The sequence below is a fragment of the Scomber scombrus genome, chromosome 19 (assembly GCF_963691925.1).
Source record: "Scomber scombrus chromosome 19, fScoSco1.1, whole genome shotgun sequence".
Classification (NCBI taxonomy): Eukaryota; Metazoa; Chordata; class Actinopteri; order Scombriformes; family Scombridae; genus Scomber; species Scomber scombrus.
The window spans coordinates 3,380,352-3,401,912 of record NC_084988.1 but is presented as its reverse complement, the minus strand read 5'-3'; the positions used below and the strand labels follow the sequence as shown (position 1 = coordinate 3,401,912).

The 21,561-nt window shown below is 39.1% G+C and overlaps 2 protein-coding genes across 6 annotated transcripts; both read left to right on the top strand.

Annotated features, from left to right (window-relative positions):
• Window positions 1-8,778, top strand: cdca4 (cell division cycle associated 4). 4 transcript variants are annotated; one of them, XM_062440434.1, is made up of 3 exons: window positions 1-153; window positions 4,400-4,470; window positions 6,046-8,778. In XM_062440434.1, exons 2-3 carry the CDS (start codon window positions 4,468-4,470, stop codon window positions 7,000-7,002), a joined length of 960 nt encoding a protein of 319 aa, XP_062296418.1. In that variant the 5' UTR covers window positions 1-153; window positions 4,400-4,467; the 3' UTR covers window positions 7,003-8,778. The 4 variants fall into 4 exon arrangements, with proteins under 4 accessions (XP_062296418.1, XP_062296419.1, XP_062296421.1 ...); XM_062440435.1 differs by having other exon boundaries at window positions 5,563-8,778; XM_062440437.1 differs by lacking the exon at window positions 4,400-4,470.
• Window positions 8,779-14,847: 6,069 nt separating this feature from the next.
• Window positions 14,848-18,740, top strand: si:dkey-177p2.6 (uncharacterized protein LOC568712 homolog). Of its 2 annotated transcripts, none has more exons than XM_062440326.1 (2): window positions 14,848-14,955; window positions 16,068-18,740. In XM_062440326.1, exon 2 carries the CDS (start codon window positions 16,072-16,074, stop codon window positions 16,849-16,851), a length of 780 nt encoding a protein of 259 aa, XP_062296310.1. In that variant the 5' UTR covers window positions 14,848-14,955; window positions 16,068-16,071; the 3' UTR covers window positions 16,852-18,740. The 2 variants fall into 2 exon arrangements, with proteins under 2 accessions (XP_062296310.1, XP_062296308.1); XM_062440324.1 differs by having other exon boundaries at window positions 14,864-14,950.
• Window positions 18,741-21,561: the final 2,821 nt, after the last annotated feature.

Here is a 21,561-nt window from a genome sequence, read left to right as displayed (position 1 = left end):
CCCCTCCCTTCCCCTCTCAGCTCTCCGCAGCAGCAGCAGCAGCAGCACTGAAGCCGTGGCATGAATGATCTCATCTCAACCTGATCTCCGCTTTCTTTCCCCTCTGCTGTCGATCCTATGACCGAGACTGGAATAAAATAACACGAACACGAGGTGAGTACGGCGACGATGTAACATTTCCTCTAATTTTTTATAAATTGTTGGGGTTTTTGTGTGTGAGGACAGCCAGACAGAGGGGGTGAAGTTAGCAGCTCAGTGGCGGGGAATGGAGTCTTGTTTTCGGGGGAGGGGAAGGAGGAAGCACCGGAGGGGAGGGGGGGGAGGAAGGATGGAACGGTGGGCGCTGTAGCTAATTAGCTTTAGCGTTAGCCGATCGCCTTTTTAACGATAAATGATAAAACAAAATGAGGGAAACTACACCACTTAGAATACTTGGGCTACGCTTTTACACCGTCTTTTATTGCTTCTACTTATTTTTAACACCGTCACTGTCTAACTGTGTTGCTCTTTTAAAGGTAAAAGTAGCCGCTCGAGCGCCGTTAGCATAGCAAGGCTAGCTGCTTGTTAGCTCCTATAGCGCAAAATGGCCTCGTAGCTCTTGATGCTCCGAAAAAGACAAAGCATGCTGCAGTCACGGCCCCTTTAAAACGGCGCCACTTTACCCGCTTTTTACCGCTTATAACGCATAGTTAACCCGTAGGGATAGGTAGAGGGGTAGTTAATTGAAGTGGTCGTGTTGTTTTTTTTTTTAGTTTTAATGTTTTAGTTTGGGAAAGCGAGTGGTGAAAGTGTGTGGGTTTTTTTTTAACACTAGTCGGTTGGGGGATGGGTCATGCTTAGGAGCCATTGACGTAAAGAGAGGCTGCATTTTGTTTGGCTTCTGTGGCTCCTAGCATAGTACACACACATACACACAACACAAGTAGTCTTTATATTACATTTTATCCTAAAAAAAACAACTGTTTATATCAGAGGTGGGTTGACTCAGTCCCTCCAGGATTTTAAAGGTGTTTTTAAGGTGATTATCACGTTACAAAAATCCCAAAATGAGTGTTTTTTTTTTTGGGTCTACATTTAAGCTCTTTCTGCAGGAAACATTGCAAGAATTAGGAGAAAAGTTGCACCATTTAAAACTTAGATAAAAGAGCATGTCACATGTCATGAAAGCAACTATATTTCAGTCCTGATTTAAAAAAAAAAATGTTTTCTCAAAAGTTACATAATACACCAAATAATGTATGTTGTTAAGCCTTTATCATATATACTTTGATAAAGGCTTAACAACTGTGTTTATATCAGAGAGGAGGTGATGACTCAGTCCCTCCGGGATTTTAGTGGTGATTATTACACTCCAAAAATGAGTGTTTTCTTGTCCAAATTTGGGCTTTTTCTGCAGAAAAAGTTGCAAGAATTAGGAAATCAAATCTAATCTCTAAAGCATGTCATATATCACTAAAGCAACTATATTTCAGTCCTGATTATTTACAATTATTTTCTCAAGTTACATAAAACACCAAATAGTCTGTTTTTTTACGCCTTTATCAAATAAACTTTCACTTTTTTTAACATTAGCAGCAAATATAACTACTCAGTAATACCATAAAAGTGTAGTTTCATTTCCAAAGTGTTCATTTTTATGTTTTTAGGTAGATTACATACATCTGTCTGATTAACATTAACTTTTTATTCTTCTGATTTAACTGAATAAAACCAACTTTTGGAAATAGTTTTGCTCGGTTTGCGGACGTTATTTTAGTCAGCAGGTGACATTTATCCTTCTTCTACCTGAATGTGCGAGTTACAAATACACAAAATACCTTAGTTAGTCGTTCATTTGGTCATTTCACGCAGAAATGATGCAACACTTTAACAAAATTGCAAGCTTACATAAAAAAACAGCTGCAGAGATTTCTTGAATTTGCATTAATCATTGCAATCACAATTTCCTGGAGGGACTGATATGCATCATATTGTGTAATACTGGAAACACACACAAAATAATATGTGCATTATTTCAACAAGGGGATTTCTTTCTTTGCCTTTTTGATATCTTGAGTTTTTGAACACGTCACATGTCAGCATTTTCCTGTGAAATCTTTAGTCAGAAAAATGAATTTATAATTAATTTAAAAGGCTCTAAAATGTGTTGAAGTGTTTGTGACTTTAAGTAGAGCTGCTGCAACGATTAATCAATTAGTTACCGACTTTTAACACCTCCTTGATTAATCATTAAGAATCTTTTTTTTTTTTTAGTGATACTGTGACTTTATTTAAACAATGACTATTGTTAACTGTAGAGTTTTAATAGATAATCATCAGTAACGTGTAAATGAGTCAGAACAGGTAGAGCAGTCATGTAAGTTAACAACGTGTCATCACTTTACTGTTATGCAACCTTTTAAAACCAGGAAAAGCCTACATATATATCATATATTTGGATATTACAATAGTGAATATCAATATATTTCCCAATCCCAACTTGAGGTAAATGTAGTGGAGTATAAAATACAATATTTCTTTCTGAAATGTATGAATTTGAAGTTTAAAGTAGCTTAAAATACTCAAGTAAAGTACATTAAGTTACATTGCCTCTGGGTATTTCTATATCTACTCGACCAGTTCTTCCACTAAATGTTTGCTTTTCTAAATGTAAATGCAGAACACTTTGTCTATTTGTATTAGTTAATTTCAACATGGTGATTTTTTTCCCTTTTGTTTCTTGTTTCACTTAGTTTCTGAACACATTGATCGACATTTTTTCACCATTTTCTGTCATTTTATGTACCAAACAACTAATTGATTAATCAATAATGAAAATGATGGCTAGTTGCAGCCCTAGATTTTTAATGTATTAATGATAATCTGTATTTCAGTCACTCTGATTAGGCGTAGCAGACAGAATTATCTCTTAAAAGTATTAAGTCTTAAAATTGACACTAACCACACTCTGAACAGCATATGACCGAGTTTGTTACGTAATCATATGTTCATCAAATTCGCTGTGGTTTTGGTAGATTTTGAGGCGTGTAGATAAAGTTTGTGTAACTTTGTAAACGTTTTAATGTAATTGTACCCATCATATTGGCCTTTTTGAAACTTTATGGTCAGTTTTGTTATTTTATACACTGAGCAATTTACCGAAAAAAGTATAAAGAATATCTTACTTAGTAGAGAATATAATAGGATCTGAGATAATGACAATTAATGTGAACTAGTTTACTAGATTAGTAAACACATCAACGCTTTGAAACACCTTTTTAATTTAGTTTTTAATAGTTAATAGTTAGTTTTTGTGTAAAAGTTTAAATTAGTTTTTCATTTGTGCTATTTTATGAAAGTTTGAGCTTCATTTCTGTATTAATTGTGTGCTACAAATAACATTTTTATTACTAATAATTATACAATCACATAAGAAACTGTACAGTACTTTACTAAAAAACAACAAGTATTGCATCAGTTGTTTGAATAACACATTTTCGTCCTAATCAGAGTGACCGAGACATTTTCAATCAGACTTTTTGTCCCCAAACACACACCAACTTCTCATTTATGTAGATTTTTTTAAATGTTTGAATCATCAAATAAACTCTTGAGATTTCACCCCAAAATGCTGAACTATGAGGTGTTCAAAAACAACGCTTTTATTAGTTTACCTGCAAAAAAAAAGAAAGAAAAGTAAAAAAACAATCTGTCTTTATGTCAAAAAAACTGATCTTTCCTCTCTTTGCATTGTGCTCTTCTCTCAGTTTATAGGCCTGTTTTAACTTCCTGGTTGTTGTTCATTCTCTCAATTTATTCAATTTTTCTACACATTTTGCATTACTGTTGTTGTTTTTATCCTTCAGGGAGAATAGTGCTCTCTAGTGTCTCTTGTTTAACAGGGCCGCAGCACAAATGCACCACACAAGGAGACAACACACCTCCATAATATTGTTTTTCTCACTACCTTTTTTGTATTTTTAGATCTCCGGGCACCTTCATAAATGACTTTTACCCCCCAACCCCCCCAACCCCCCGAACTTCCTTATTTTGTCCAATGTCAGGAAACGTTACTCTATGCAAGCGAGGACTCAAAGACCTCCAGGTTCCCAAATCATTCAGTGTACATTAGATCCACTTCTCCTTTCTTTCTTTTTATTGGTATGGATTATAATTTATTATGAATGGTGGTTGAAGTTCAGTCCTGATTAAACAAGGGGATGACAGTAGCTGTAATTTAATACTCTTTCTTCATTGTATGGCAGGTTTTCTTTCACGTGGTGTTAAAAAAAAGAGAAAAGTGACTTCCTCTATTGTGAGGAGAGGTGAAAAAAATGTCATATTTGACTTTTATATATATGGATTAAATGTCAAAAATTGTTGATTTACGTCGTGTTGTTGTTTTTTTTTTTCATCCTAGTTTTTGGCTGAACAACACGAACCCCCCCCTCCCTTCCCCCCCGAGTGCTACAGTGTGTTCATTTTAAGATGGTATGTAATTTGAACAGATTATAGGGCTTTTAGTATTGTTTAGCATTCCTAAAACACAAAAAAAAAAAATAAAAGAGGAAAAACAAATGTAAGAATCTCCCCTTTCTGTCTTTCTTGTGGTTCGCCAGACTAATTGTGACGGTAACAATCAGTGTCATTTAGTTTCATTTTCTGTTCTGAGGAAAATTGAGGCCGTCATCTTTTTTGTGTGATATTGTTGTCACCTATTTCCTGTTTCTGTAAACCCTTTTTTCTATGCTTTTACAATCCTTTTACAATGTATTAATATTTTCATTGTACCCCCCCCCCTGAAACCCCCCTCTATTGGTTGTTTTGTGATTCTATGTAAATGTATCACAAGGAGGAAAAAAAAAAAAGGTTGAAGAGAAGTGAAATCAATCATTCACCCACAGGTTTTAACACTGAGGAGAGACGCAGCCGGCCACTGCAAACTTATTTTTTTTCTCTCTGTCTGATGGAAAACTAAATGCCACAGGCTGCTGTTTCAGAGCGCAGTCTCCTTTTACTCGCATCTCGTTTTAAGCACAGGAGAAAAAAAATGGTGACAGGAGTGTTAATTTGTATTTTATATATATATATATTATATACCTGTGAGACATTTGTGTGTTTGTGAAGCAGGGTGTAATAAGGAAGTTGACTCTACTTTTCTTCCCCTCCCCAGTGAAGAGAAAGTGAAAATCTTGTTCAACTAGTTTTGAAGTGTGGCGTGTGTTAGACCCGGAAACCTGATATCCCCTGTAAATATTAGTGGTTCATGGTGGTATATTGTATTGTGAATATTGTAAATGCTGTTATTTTTCTTCTTATTATAATTTATTTTGTAAATCACTTTTATCCCTTTTTAAAAAAAAAAGCACCTTATTGATTAGGACTATTTTCTTGATCACAGGTGGCAGTGGGACAGAATATAAGTGCACTGATCATGTAACTTGAGTGCTGTTTTTTTGTTTTCTGACATAGGTCTCTCTTTAGTCTGTGCTTACTTTGATGCAGCGTTCGCATTTAGTTGGTAACCATGCTATTTTCGGTGGCTCAGTGGTCTGTTAAAAGTGTGGTTGTTCCGCCCAGCAGGAGTCTTGCCTCAGACTGGCCTAAAATGGGCAGAAATGGTGCTGAACAAAAGCTGCTTGTCGCTCGTACAAAAGTACTTGAAGCGTTGCAGCCGGGACCAAGCTGCTATGCTATTGCCTGTGCCTCTCAACAGGAAAGGTATAGCAAACTTTAAGAAAAAAACAACTACAACAAACAATTTACTGTTTACTGTAGTCCACAAAGAGTTTAAGCTGTAGAGTTTATTTATAAAGTCACAGCTGCTACTCAGCAGTTTGTAGCCCTAGCTCCCTCATGTTCACACACAAGTATTACACCACATAGCCTCATTACATCACACATGCACATTTTTAATTACATGGCACTTTTTACTCTCATTATGCTTCGTAGCTAGTGAAATTCAGAACAGTAGATATTTTGTGTGTTTGTCAGTGTCATACATTTGTTGGTCAGTTGAGTCGCTCTGTGTCTGACTGTGTTTCTGTCTCCTCGCCGTCACCACAGAGAGACAACATGTTCCCGAAGGGCACCAAACGTAAGTTCTCAGACTCCGGGGAGGAGCCAGTCTCCAGTGGCGACCAGAGTGCTGCGGCGGCGGCGGCAGCAGCGGCGGCGGCGGCTACTTCTGCGGCGGTCCGGACGCTGTCGTCCTCTTACAGCCTGCAGCGGCAGTCGCTGCTCGACATGTCGCTGATCAAGCTGCAGCTCTGCCACATGCTGGTGGAACCCAACCTGTGCCGCTCCGTGCTCATCGCTAACACCGTGCGGCAGATCCAGGAGGAGATGACCCAGGACGGCACCTGGCAGATAATGACCCAGGCCCTGGCAGCCGCTCAGTGTCCCGCCGACCGCCTCGTAGCCACCGAGGTGCTCTGCCGACAGACGGACGCAGCGGCTCAGGCGGGTCAGAGCCCCAAACCCTTCTCGGTGGTCGGTCTGGAGGAAGGCTACCACGCGGAGGAGGTTGTGATGGAGGGCGACGTGGAGACAGAGGTCACCATGTCCACTCTGTCCACCGTCTCCCCTCAGCTCTCCTCCGCCTCTTATCTGGCGGGCCCTTTTGGCATGGGACCTTGCTGGGAGGAGGAAGAGGAAGACGGTGATTGCGAGGATGACGAAGAGGAGGATAGCGAGGAGTGTGTGTCGGAGGGAGAGGAGGTGGAGCGGGACACCCTGACCCCAGAGTCCAGGACAGGGGAGCAGGTTTTTGGGACTTTCGAGATCAAACACCCCACGCCGCCCCCTGACCCGGCTCTCGAAGAACTGTTTTCAGACGTGGACCCATCTTACTATGACCTAGACACGGTGCTGACGGGCATGCAGAGCGCTCCGAAGATGGGACCTTACGACCTGCTGGAAAGCCTCTCATCTCACGCGCCGACGGCCCTGAGCTCCAGCTCGAGCTGTAGGTCAGACCTGAACGAACTGGACCACATTATGGAGATCATAGTGGGATCCTGAAACTCAGAACATTCCTCTGGCCTGTACTGATCCCACAGACTCTTACCAGACTATGCACAGTACACATGTGCGTGTTCTGAATGTGGTATTTTTACACGTGGAGATAGTTGGCGGTTTTGGGACAAGGTGGGAAATTAACTGCGAGCCACATCGGTTAAAGGATTGGCTGAGTTTGTAGTTAGTCTGCTCCGATAGCCAAGTATGCCAACGAGGCGGCTGTTGGGACACTTTAATCTTGTATTAAAAGAAATAAAATGTAATTGGCCGGTAAAAGTAGCGAGGGAGAGAGGGGGGGGGCGGGATATATAACTGTATTTTTGGGGGTTCACGAGCCGTCGCAGTCTGTGGACGAAGCCGTTAGTTTCCTACTTTGTCGATGAAATCCAAGAAAGTCAACGATTTCTGTGAGAAGGCAAGGATAATTACCTATACCATGATGCATTTTTATTTACGTACTTTCCATGTTTACGTCTGTCATACATTCTGTCATACTAGCTCCTTCTGGTCGTACTCTCTGCCATTTTTGTCCATTTCTATTTATTGTTACATGGACTTAAGAAAAATTCATCACACTACACGCATCAGAACAAATTGTAAATCCAAATCTATGAATCAATGCATATTTTCCTAAAGATTTGAGCAATTATGAATGGAATATATGTATATGTACGTATGTGTATATAGAAATATATTTTTTGCATTATACAGCTTGGGGATTTTGCAAGTATCATTTGATATTACTATTATTATTTTTTTCCCTCCCAAGCGGTTTTTAAGATTTTAATGTAGCCAGACTCGAGACAGTGTCTTCCCATGGTTTGGTATAACAAGTCGACTGTAACAGGTGTCGGGACTGGCATCGTCACACTTTGTAGGCGCTGTTCTTTCTTTTCTTTTCCTTTTTTTTTTTTTTCCTCAAAAAGCTTTACGCAGGAAAGGGAAATTACTGCCAGCCGCCAACCGAGCGCTGGTTAAAGATTTGTCCATTTCTGGTAAGTTTACAGTGGCCAGTGTACAAATTCTACAGTAAATTTCCGGTCCTGCTTTTTACATACAGATCTAATAACAGCTTTTTTCCTGAAGCATTTGGAGAAACCCCGGGGTGATAACTGCATCAAGAAGCCATATTTCTTTCTCTCATTTGTTCTAACTACAAATGAAGAACTCTCTGTGTTAACCCATCTAATTTATTGTTGTTTTATTTATTGTATTTATTATATCTAGGTACAGACATGCCATATTGACTACAAAAACAACCATGAGGCCCAATGAAATTATATTTATCTAAAAAAAAAGAAGAAAAAAAAATCCCCTCCGGTTTGAATGCAGTACCTATTTATTCCTCACATTTTTTTTTTTATTATTAGTAATAATAATAATAACAACCGGGTTACTATTCAAATCACTATGCAGCTCTGTCATACGTGTTTCAAAAATGATTGTATACGACTCAAATGTCCTTTAATTCCTTTATGCAAACAGTTGCCTTTTTCTCCTGAAGATGTGGAAAATCAAATGCATTTTTTCAAAATTGTTCCTTATCATCGTGATGAAGAGATTAAACTCAGGCAAACAAAATGTATTGACAAAAATACAGTATTACGACACGCTTAATACCTTACCACAACACTCCTGAAGGATGTCACTCTGGTCTGAATGGGAGCTAGAACTTCAAAGACTAATTACCGTTGTAAAATGTATGCATTTTTTTATATTAAGGAAAAAAACATTGTAGCATCTTTGTAAATATTTTTTATAATAAAAGGTGCAACTATTCATCGTGTCGTGTGGTTTCATCCCTTAAAGCTGCAAAGTATTGTTTATATTTTCTGTACTGATGGTAAGTCTGATTATATTTTATTTTATTTATATTTAACAGACTAAAACCAGCAGCGTGTTTCTGACTTTAGTTTAAAATGTGTCACAAATGCAACGTTTCTTTTTTTTAAGATGGAAAAAAAGAACATCCTTTCTAACAGGTGATTACCCATTAACACATTTGTAAGGGACTATTTTTAGTCACAGGTTTGTTTCACTTGTGTTAAACATGTTAAAGGTCGGAAATACTACTGAAATGTGCTAAGCCTTTTTTTAAAGTTGATTTCCTGTAACAGTTACACAGCGTACATCTCAAACTCAAAGTAAACTGTTCATTTATGTCGTATGTAAGAGGGTTTTAATATTTAACTTTTTTCTTTTCCTTTTTTATCATTAATGGTTTTGTATGTAATATTGATATGTCTTTTAAAAGCTTAACTAGAATCAAATATTTGGGTCTATTTTCAAGGGATTTGAGGATTTTTAATGTCATTCCAGCCATGTGTATATACATAAAAGAGCGAAATACCACACTCAGGTTAGTATATGTTAGTATATAGATGCATATTTGACTCTTTAATGAGTATTTAGGGCAGCAGGACGATGCACATGTGTGTGGCATCAACTTCAAATAAAGTTCTAATGTTCATTGCTGGAAATATAAACTCAGAGCACTTTATTAGGAACACCTGCACAATCTAATACAACAGCTCTGCCATAAAGTCTACCTATAAAATAGTATAAATAAGTGTTAGAGATACAGTTTAGTTGTTAACTTAGTTTTTTCATGCTGTATTTCTGTATTTTGCTCTCTTTGTTTATTCTCTACACTCGTCTATTGCTTGTCTGTCTGTACTGAGAGACATATCCGTCGTCTGTTGCTCTTGTTTTTCTCCCATTACAGGGTTTCTTTTATGAAGTCTTTCCTTGTCTAAATCGAGGGTCTAAGGACAGAGGAAGCTGTATTGCTGCTTAAGCTCCAAGCGGCTGATTTGTGAATAAATACTCAATAATTAGAGGTGCGTCATGCTCAACGGGGCTTGTTTTGGTGCATGAAAAACATAAAAAGCTCTGAACAATCTGCTAAACCCTGAAGCAGTTTGCTGCCTTGCTCAGCGGCTCTCTTACAGTAGCTGCTCGGTGCGTTTGTGTGTTTTTGTGTGTCAAATTTTCCTGAGGTTTCTTCCACTTTTCCCCATTACAGGGTTTCTTTTATGAAGTCTTTCCTTGTCTAAATTGAGGGTGTAAGGACAGAGGATGCTGTATTGCTGCTTATATTTGACTATACAAATATCATTGACTTCACTACTCAATAAGTAGAGGTACAACACGCTCAACGGGGCTTGTTTTGGTGCATGAAATACATAAAAAGCTTAAATTTTGCAGCAATACTCCTCTGAACAATCTGCTAAACCCTGAGGCAGTTTGCTGCCTTGCTCAGCGGCTCTCTGCTACAGTAGCTGCTCGGTGCGTTCGTGTGTTTTTGTGTGTCAAATTTTCCGTTTCAATAGCGACACGAGAACGCTGAAAGGGAGAATTAGATGTGACTCGGCTGCAGTGGGACCTTTGTCCTCACGTGCTGTCACATGATGACGTTGGACCGTGAGATTCTGTATTAGATATGCAGGGAGTGTTAAAATGAATCCAGCAGAAAGGGACTATTGTCTGTTTGCAGCTGAGAGCATGCATGAATCTAACCTTTTCAGAGCAGAGCCACACAAAGAATCTCAGGCCTGGTTATGAATTTAATAATAATAAATGCTACTTTTCAATCTCCTGAACTAATACTTTTCATATTCCTATTTTAATGAGGCAGTTAAATAGAAATCACTCGTCTGAAACTATCAAAAAGGTGTAAAATTGCAGCTTACTCTGCATGTCGGCCCTGCTGCAGAGTCTTGGTTACTGTATAGTTAAAGATTAATGGCCTCGGTGACTCAGCAAAAAGGCAGCCTGAGGAAAGCGAGTCTTCAGAGAGAGAGAGATAGAGAGAGAGAGAGAGAGAGAGAGAGAGAGAGAAAGAGAGAGAGAAAGAGATTACAGTGTCTTAAAAAGCAGAAACAGAGAGCTCACAGTAAATGTGATGTTGAAAACGTGCATTGTTTTTAGAGATACACGTTTTTACACCTTGTGATGTGAAGAGGCCATTTTTTTCTTAGTTTTCTTTAGCTGCCTGGAAGCAATTATTCTACACTTCAGTATAATACGTAACATACCTGACTCACAATGCATGTGTTGTGTGCTGTCAGACCACCGTGAGCACGCTCGTGGTTAAAATGCTGCTAAGAGGCTGCAGGTCTTGTGCTGCCTTCAGGTTCTCCTCCTAAAGCCACAACAACCACGACTCACAAATCTAAGTAAAACATTTTTTTTTTTTTTGTAGCTATAGTTGAATTCTGTTTATGTAAAAGAGATTAACTAAACTAATTAGAGCTGCATTGATTCATCTTTTTATTTATTTGATTAATTCATGAATTGTTTGGTCTATAAATGGCCAGAAAATAGTCAAACAAACCTGTTTTTGAGCCCAGTTTTGTCTGACTAACAGTATAAAATCCAAAGATTATACGTTTAGAATAATATATGTTAAAGAAAAGTATGAAATCATCATATTTTGAAAGTTGGAAACAGGAAAACTTTAACATTTTGGCTTAAAAAACATACAAAACACATAACTGCATATCAAAATAGTTAATTTTCTGTCAATTAATCATTGCAGCTCTAAAATAAATTACTTAAAAAAACAACTTGCATCTCAAAAACTCCTAAAACAACCCTCCTAATACCTCTCTTGTTCTCCTTTCACACATGAATGTCACAATTCTCATCCTCTATTTTTGATCTTTTATTTTTTTGGCACAGACCTGAAACTTCAGAGCTCAGATTGGTTATGACAGGCCTGCGTCTGTGTCGCAAAAAAACACCACGAAATGTAGGTCAGACGACAAAGAGTGCAAGAATGTCGTGTTTACTTTTCTTGTTAAAAAAAAAAAGAGGAACCAGAAGCAGAAGGAAAGAAGAAGCTGAAGTGTAGCTGACTGTGACCGGGGTAAATGATAGGTTCGATCAAGCTGGAGGGAAGAAAAGTCCTCGCGAGATTACGGGAGTTAAATCCTCGCGAGAGTTTCTTTCGCAACTGGTCCCTCCGGCTGATCCAATCTCTAGCACCAACCTTGTGACAGCTTCAATAGGAAGAGACGGAAAAACGTGAAAGAGGAGTTTCCTTATTTGGTGTTTGCCTTCCCCCTCTTTCCGGTCACGTCCTTCCCCTTCCCCTCTGAGTCATCTGTCCCTTTAAAATGATGCGTTCAGGTTCCCACTGCAAACCGATAAGCCTGTTTTTAACACCGGTAGACTGCAATTATGAAATACACCATCATATTTCTATATATATTTTATAATTGGGGCTTCCTGTTATATTTTAATTCACACAACTTTTTGAATGTGTGATGATTGTTGGCATCTAAACAGAGTTATGAGACATGAAAATGTTTTAAAAAAACCCATTAAAAACCATGTGCTATTGTATTTAAAAAAAGGAAACCACACGTTTTTTGAAGTTTGGCAGTGGTGGTTTCTTTATTTAAGTGCTCTACTCAACTGTACTTTACAGTTTTGAAGTATTTTACAGGAGTATTGACATTTTATACTAATATTTTGATGTAATGTGACTTTATATGCTGTCAAAATACATCAGTAATAATGAATAATGGTCTGAATTGGGCCATTTGGCATTATGAGAATCTTTAATTTTGTATAATGTAAGTAAATTTCCCTGTTAATACCTATTACTACTTAGTTACTTTTGAATCAAGGACTTTTCAGGTGTAATGCAGTGTCTTTGTACTTTGGTGTCACTACTTACATATCTCATAGTTGTTCCAAAACTGAAGACGAGAGACGTCTGTTCTCCTTAACTTCATATTTCCTCTGACATACAGTACATTTTGACCTGTTTAATTTTTCCTTGTTCTAACAACAATGGCAGAAAGACCAACAAGCAGCTGTCATCTCCTCGTGCATCTTGGTTTAAGTGAAGGAATGCAAGTACTTACTTATTTTACCTTTTACTTTATTTATTTCTTAATTGGTTTGGCCAAATCATCACTTTTAGGGTACTTGATTATTTCCATTTCACATGACTTAATACTTCTACTCTAGTTCATTTAAGAAGGTGATAGTGTACTTTTTATACTACGTTTATCTGACGGCTGTAGTTACTGTTTACTTAAAAATAAATGATTTGAACTGTGAAGCCAGAGGTTACTGTAGTACTAGAACTTCAAAAATGTACTCACACTAAATTGAAGTGCAGCAATCGTGTCTCCAGCCCAGAAGAAATCCTCCCACTCTGCCAGATAAAAAGGAAAGTAGAAAGTAGAGGTTGTTGGTTGACCAGCCGACCAGCAAGGCTTTGAGGATCCAACTACATGAAAACAAGTCAATGTGGAAAAAGGGAGAAATAATGTTATGGGAAGGGAGAACAAGTACATATTTCCAAAAGCTGTATACAAGCACACTTGTCATTAAGAAACAAAACAAACAAACAAAAAAAACCCTATCTTCCACTCATTTGGTGCTTTGGTCCAATCGTTCTCAAACTTTTACACGTCAAGGACCTTTAAATTGAAACAAATCAGACCAGGGACTCACATTTGGTCAGATTTTTGTGCCCCATCACCACAACAGTCATACACTCTGTCTTTGTGTAACTTATGGATTAAACTATAGTAACAAGAAATGATTCCCCTTTTGTATTGCGGATCCCTGGAGGTACCAGGACCCCCACTTTGAAAATCTCTGCCCTGGACGGCTGCCTATGCTCAGGGTGTCAAACTCATTTTTAGGTTAAGGGCGCCACAAACAGCTTAATTTGATCTCAAGTGGGCCGAACCAGTAAAACTATTACATAATAACCTACAAAGACTATATTATATATGTTATAACTTTACTATAAGTGACAACATTTTGAGCGTTCAATATATGACCATATGAATTAACACGCATAACGGTCACTGCTATTTGAAAGCTGTTTTATTATGTATGAAAGGATTTTGATTGCATAGTTACACTAGTGCGTCATCCCATACATCACCATTAAACCTGCAGTAATGTTTCTGGTTGTAGATCAGCGGATTTGTATTATTATAATGTCAATCATTTGGTGAAAGAAAAAATGAAGTTCAAATATTTTTTTTCATGTCTAAAGAGAAATTTAAAAGAAATTAGGAGTAAAATCCTGACTGAGGTTATCATAATTCAAGCATGAAAGGGTTAATAGTTTTTTCAGACAAATGTATTCTGGTCAGGGTGGAAAAGCAGCAGATATATTGGATTGGATATATGACTTTTCTGCAATTTTCATACTTTGCAAAGTTATCGAGTGGGCCAGATTTGGGCCCCTTGGCGGGCCGGTTCTGGCCCACAGGCTGCATGTTTGACACCCCTGGCCTATAGTCAATGCCACATGCCCTCTGTCTTCAGGCTGCAGCTCTGAATAGGCTGTCACGACAGATTTTTACATTATGAACAGTATCTGCACTTTTCATACATTGCAAAGTTATCCAGTGGGTCGGATTGGACCCTTTGGCGGCCGGTTCTGGTCCACGTGCTGCATGTTTGACAACCCTGGCCTATAGTCAATGTCACATGCCCTCTGTCTTCAGGCTGCAGCTGTGAATATGTTGTCAAGATCGTGTTTTAACATTACAATCAGTATCTGTATTAATACTTTAAACACTTTGATCCGTCTCGTAATAAATCCCACACATCATCCACCCCCACTCCTATTTGCAGCTCACGTGTGCTCCGCTCCCGATTGCGGTTTACACGAGATGCCCCTGAACGCAGCAGCAGCTCACCGTTCCTCCGCACATTCGCAGCCCCGTGAGTGGCGGAGGTGGAGGCTTGATCAGCGGCTCGGCGGACCAATGGAAGCCGGTTGAGAGCTGCCCTACTCCGGCCACGCCTCCTCCCCCCTCCCTGGTCTCTGTGGAGGGACTGAACATTCCTCTTATTCCTCTCGACCCGATAGCAGAGGAACGCGGGGACGAAACGAAACGAGCTGAGGATTTAAAAAAAGAAGAAAAAGAAAGAGGGAAAAAAAGCTCATGACACTTTCGAAGCACACGTAAGGTAATTTATTTTAAACATTTATTTCATTTTATTTTTCATGTAAAATGTCCTTAAGTTTTGCTCTCAAACTTGCGCTTCACCCAGCTGTGATCTCAGGGTGATTCCTCGGGGCTCTTTCTAGGGTTAAATAAGTATGATATAGGGCACAATTATATAATTATTTCGACTGCTTAAAAGAGAAAATAGTTTTGAATTATGTGAGTTATTTAATCAGACGTTTTACTTATGTAGTAGTTCAACCTTTGTACCAATTCAGACCAAGCAGCTTTAACCCCCCCTCTGATGGGGGGAGGATGAAACTCTCATCTTCATTTGTGCCTCTTTAAAAAAAAGAATGTATAGCCTACAACAACGACTAAAGCACTTAAAATCATCAAGTAAACTCATGCTTGTATGGATGAGTAAAGTCTTAACATCCTGCAATGAGTCATGGCAGTACGATGCCTCTCACCTCAAATGGAAGAAGAAGAAAAAAAAAACCTTAACTTAAAATTAATCAACCTAAACTTAGAAGCCTCATCATGTAAATTTAGTTTGCAGTTGTATTTTGGATGTCATTGTTTCTATTTTTTTGGGGGGGGGGGACTGGTACTTGTTGAATTGAAAATGAAGGTGAAACCAGCCATGTTTGCTTGCCTAGTGCTCTTACATAAACTAGATGCTGGGTTTACTACATGGTAATGCAGCTTGACATGCAGCCTCTCTTCTCTGTCAGTTAAGCACCACTGGAAAAAAAAACTGTGCTTGTGATTTAGTTTTTGTAATTTTGTTAAGTTTGATTAAGGTAATTCTTTAATTAAATGCAGTAAAATATCTAATTTTCCCTCCTTTTGAAGCTGCAGTAGGTAAATATTTGTTGTAATTCTATCAATCAAATGAAATGATGATCAACTTCATCATTTTATGGTTTGTATGGGAGATTTGTTTTTGTCTAAATGCTTTATAAGTGTGTAATATTTAGGAGTAGATTGCTGAATACATGCACTGTTTGGTAAAAGTGGGAATATATTAATACTAGCAGCACTACTAGAAAAACATTAAGTTTGTATAATGGTCAAACTCAATGTACATGAACTGTAACTGATGATTTCTATTCATTAATGTGTGTGTAGGAGGATGTTGGGTCGTGGTGTGAAGCGGAAGTGGAGCTGCCTGGAGGAGCTGGAGGTTGAGTCCGTCCCCGCCGCTGTGACGGAGGAGAAGGAGCAGGATGTGGAGGATTTGATGGGCGGCGAGAGCGGGCTCCTTGTGGGTCCGTCCAAATCCGACACGAGTCACCTGCAGCAGCGCCAACGGGTGCTCGGCCTCAGTTTGGAGAAGCTGCAGCGCTACCAGGCCGGGATGGAGCTCAGCCTGCGCCGCTCCGTGCTGCTCATCAACACGCTCAGGCAGATCCAGGACGACATGCGGAGTGACGTGGCGGGAACCTGCACCCAGGACGCGTTCCTCAACGGCGGCCACCCTGACTCTTGTCTTCTCAGGGGGGACATGCAGGTTACGTGCCCCGGGTGCGCAGAGGAGGACGGGGAAAGCTTCTCTCCGCCTCTGTCCCCAGAACTCTCTTCTCAGGAGGCAAACAGCTCGCCTGACCAGCAGAAACCACTTCCTGCCGCGACAATCAACACTTTTAGCGATGCAGTAAACGCCATGGGCTACCTCAGCGACCTCGCCCTGGACGACATCTTCGAGGACATTGACACATCCATGTACGAGACGTCGTCGGACCTGCCCTCGGCCTGGGCGACGGGCTCCCTGTGGCCCATCAGTGTGTCGCTCTGGGCGGACGAGGACGTGAAGATGCGCTCAGGTGGCCACAACTCTGCCGGGAGTCTCCAGTCATGTTTGATGGACCTGAATGAGCTGGACCACATCATGGAGATTCTAGTAAAGTCCTGATCCTCAACATGAACTCCTGAACATTGACTATACATTGTTATTCAAGGATTGGGGGGCGATGGTTAATGAACTTTTAGTGTGACTTTGGATTTTTCTTTTAAAGACTCCATCTGACATTTTGGTTGAAAATATGTTTTAAGCCTCAGTTAGTCCCAAATTCTGATGCATGTAACTCATTTAAAATCATGAGTTATATACAGGAGCTTCTTTCTATAAATAGATATGAAACATTTATGATTGTGTATAAAGAATCCAGTTTAACATCCCATATAAAACACAAACTGGTCGAACATCCTGCACGTGTTTTAAAGGCTCAGAGCAGCTTGTGTTTTGAGTAATGAGTGATCAATCTGTAGTAAAAGTAAAGCAGTCTGGTTGGGACACAGTATATTGCAACACGTGTAATTGAAGTGTTGTAACAGGGGCAGAATTGTTGGACTTTTCCTCCATTCAGTAACACTTTAAATGCAGATGGAGCCTTTTTATTTCAAATCTTCACTGCCACTTTTTATGTCTCTTTTTCTCTCAAAGTCGTAGCTGAAGTTTGATTCCACTCAGGACGAAGGAACCTGAGGTGTCAGGTTTAGTGCGCTGTTAGATCAGATCCCAGGTTGATTATTAATTGAAATCCATTCAATTACTTAAGAGGGTTTGCTTCGGCCAGCCAAGAGTGCAAAGGCCTTGTTCCCCTTTCACAGTATTGGGACTGAACAGCTCCTATTGAACCGTGTAGGATCTTTAAAATGAGACTGAGAAAACTGACATCAGCACAGAAGTCATTGCGGCTGCAGTCTAAATATTTATTTGGCTGGTGAAACGGGAGAATGTGGCCTCTGAATTTGAGGATTCACCGGTCAAAAAGAAGTAAGCTTCCAGTCCACGTAAATGTAACGCTGCGTTTATGTCGAGGAGACTCTGATGTCACGTCATTTGCCGCGATGGCAAAATGTTGGAACACCTTTTTATGTAATATTATTCTTATTTATGAATGAAAATCGACCACAAACTGCAGCAGATTCAACTTGTTTTTTTATGTATGTAGAGTTGATCGTTTGGTGTGAGTGTAACTTATAATTTTAGATCTTTATGACTTTGGGCTGCCATGTCAGCTGCTTTTCTTTATGCGCCATTTGTGACACCAAATGGGACTTTCTATAAATCACCACGAGGACGATGTAAACAGCTTCTCCTCTTCGGCAGCTCGTATTTACGTTAAATCCAACGTGACATGAACGCAGCAGAGAACGTATATACATATATATTAGTAATGTAATCCCAGTCTTGTTCTGACTGAGGAGATGATTGCCTCGAGTCAACAATCAGGACTTCACTTTGCCATGTCTGAGAATTGTAAATGATAACAAATACCGATGTATTTTTATGGCCTTGATGGCATGACTTTTTTTTTTACTGCAAAGTCAGGAGCGTGTTTCTGTTTTCTTTTTTCTTAAACAGTTTTGTATGTTTCTACCTGAAACTCCAATCTCCTGTCTAGTAGAAGAGCTACAGCGAGTGAAAGGCTGACATGAAGCAGATGCTCGGACCTTCGCTAACTGTTGTTTACTCCTGTTCTACCTCCGGATGTCTGTTGTCTGTCGTCGGTTTACCTGGACACTCCTGTTTTTACACCGTGAGCCATTGACTGTCACTGATAGAAAAACAATCTAGTTTATTTCATTGTCTGAAATCCGTCTCTCTCTCTATCTCTGGGCTGAAAATCCAACGCTTTCCCGCCAAAGGCCAAAGTAATCCGTCCTCATCTCCATCTTGTCTCATGTCGACAACGTGCCTTACTACTGAACCTAATTCTCAGCTTTGTCGAGGTTTGTTTTTTTGTGTGGCTGTCTGAGCTCGAGCTTCATTGATAAGGAGAAAGAAAAAAAAGAGAACGAGCTGTGTTGAGGTGTTATGTAAAGCAGTCAAAGCCAGCACCACCATCATTTCTTTCTTCCTTCTTCTTGGCCCTTTTTCTCTGCTCAGTGAACACTACTGGCATATGATCTTAATGTATCCTGACAGGCTGACAGTGAACTAGCTGAGGGAGGAGGTGGCAGCGAGGGCCGGGAGGGAAAAAATAGGAGGAGGAGGAGGGGTTGGGAGGAAGCGGCTTGCGTCACTTGTTCGGTAGGAGGGGTTTAAAAAGCTTGTTTTGCCCAGTCTCAGACCACCGACCAATCACATGAGATGTACGAGGAGCACACTGCTGCCCCAACAACTTGTTTTTTGCTTCTGATGGCTCCGCACACACAGAAACACAGTGTGAAGCTGTTGGATTTCAGCCTGAGAAATAAAACCACTTCTTTGTTTTTTTGTTTTTCTGTTTGTTTGGTTCATCATTTTTTTTGTATAATCTGTCTGACCGGACTGAAAATAATGAGCAGAAAGCCTCAGTGTTTATTTATAATTGTATGAAAGTACAAAGAGTGAGAAAGGAGTGTCAGTCAGGTTTTTAAAGCACAAGCTGTATGTCGGTGTTGATTATTATGATATATATGTATCTGAAGGATGCGTCTGACGGGTAATGAGATGACAATTAATAATGTATTGTATTTTTTTGTGAAATATTTTATAGATTTTATTAAACAATACCAGTAAAAAACAAACCCTAACTGCATTTGTGTCTTTTTTCTCTCTGCACAAACTGAAGCAGGTTTCATAACAACCTCACACAGACCTGCTTGTGTTGTGTTGACAGACATTGCATATAAAAACGGACCATAAAACGAGCCATTTCTGTCAAGCCACACATAAAAACACGTTTGTGGCTCACATCAACCACGCATACACAATGAGGTATTACTCAATACATGACTGACTGCATATGATTTATGGACTGGCTCTGTTTGGAAATAATATATTTTTGCCCTGAGTTCAGCATACAAGGCAAATATTCCTCTTAGGTTGCACTAAAATCTTGAGTTTGTCCAAAATCACACTATTTACAGTAGAATTACTATATTTACTGCCTGCTTTTTTATTCCGACTGTCCAAAAACTCCACAGTGGAATGAAAGAAGTAGGGTTCATAGCATTTACACTACTGTCTACTAACAATAGATGCAAAAATTACTGTTGTGCAACTCCACAGCTGGCAGTGACAGCTCATAATGAGTCAACTATTGAATGACTATTATACATAGGGAGTAGTTAATGAGGGAGTGATTTCAGACACGGCCGTGCTTTCCTTTTCTGCTACTGGTAAACCTAAAGCTGGACAATAAACACCTATAATCTCTCCATCATTTGAGTGATACAGACTGTTAGATAAACAGCCCAGCAGACTCAGCTCAGGGCAAAAAAACCTTTTTAAATGTTTTTCCACTCAGAGCTGAGGAGTCAAATGAAAGCCTGTACTGCCCTCTAGTGGCAGCTTCAGTGAAAAGCAGATATGTGCTAATGTTAAGCATGACTGTGCAAATTAAACAAACATGATCAGTATCAATCAATCAATCAGACTTTATTTGTGTAGCACTTTTCATACAGATTAGAACAGTTAAAAGTGCTTCACACATGATTGACAAGCCAATAATAATAATACAGAAAAAATGTAGACAACAAATTGAGACCAATGCACAGGAAATAAACATGATTAAAATGTAATTATATATATTTAAAAGCTATAATAACAGTAATAGTAGTGACATAGAGTGAAATTAAACTAAATAAAATAGGTTAAAAAGACAAAAAAAGACATTGAATCCATAAGAAGGATAACGAAGTAAAATGGAACAACATTTTACAACATAAATGCATGTAAATAATGTCTATGAACCATTTAAATTAATTAATCAGTTCAATAAGTTCTCAACACTTCCAGGTGCTCTCAGATGATCATCCGGCCGGCTGTTCCAGCGGCTGCCGTGTTTGTTGATGCTGTTGTCTGATGTTTCTGCAGCTTCAACACTAATAATTGGTTTCAGGTGCAGCAACTTGATCCATGCTCAAAGCCGGCGTCTGTGCTCTTCAGTAAAATCAGGATCAGTGATTTTTACAGCCGTGTTAAAAAAGGTTCCCACGCCCGAATGTGAGGAATACGAGGAAATACTGAGACGTCACTTCGTTCAATGGAAAAGTGCTGAGTGAGAAACCTCATCTCACCTCAGCGGCTCCACAGGACAAAACTATAAATCAATACCACAATAGAAATGTCCCTTATGAATATGTATATAATAACATATTCAAAGTAAAATCAAATTATTGATGTGTTAATATGTAGGAAGTATTTTTAATATTGCGTACAGTCTAGGAACTGCATAATTGATAATTTGAACTCTAGCAATGTCAATCAGATTTACATTCAGAAAGCAGTAGTTGTGCTATCAGATAAATTCAGTGGTGAATAAAAAGAGTAATATTGGAGCTTTTTATGCTATTTCCCCCTTCTCTGTGCACCTTGGAAGTAGGTGAAGTTGTGCCAAAAAAACCCCTCTCTCTGCTTTTTACAGCGGATAAAATATCTCACAAAATGAAAATAATTAAATAAAGTACCAGTTCACGAGTGTCCTTACTAACCTCCCACTTCTGTCAAATCCACTTTCACAACAACAAAAAGCTTCCCAAGCGGCTGCCTGGGAGGAAATGTAATTAAATGCATCTCCATGGAGCCTCAACCCTGTCCTGTCTGGTGCTTTTATTTGTTTCTTTATTATTTATTTGTCTGTTTATTAGCTAGTTTCTTTAACAAGGAAAATAGAAATTAAAGAAATGATGT

What these genes read in the sequence shown, in the direction of transcription:
- si:dkey-177p2.6 (XM_062440324.1), top strand. Translation starts at nt 14,931, where the DNA reads ATGACACTTTCGAAGCACAC. An exon ending in ATGACACTTTCGAAGCACAC is followed by an intron (nt 14,951 to 16,067) that starts GTAAGGTAATTT and finishes ATGTGTGTGTAG; the next exon opens with GAGGATGTTGGGTCGTGGTG.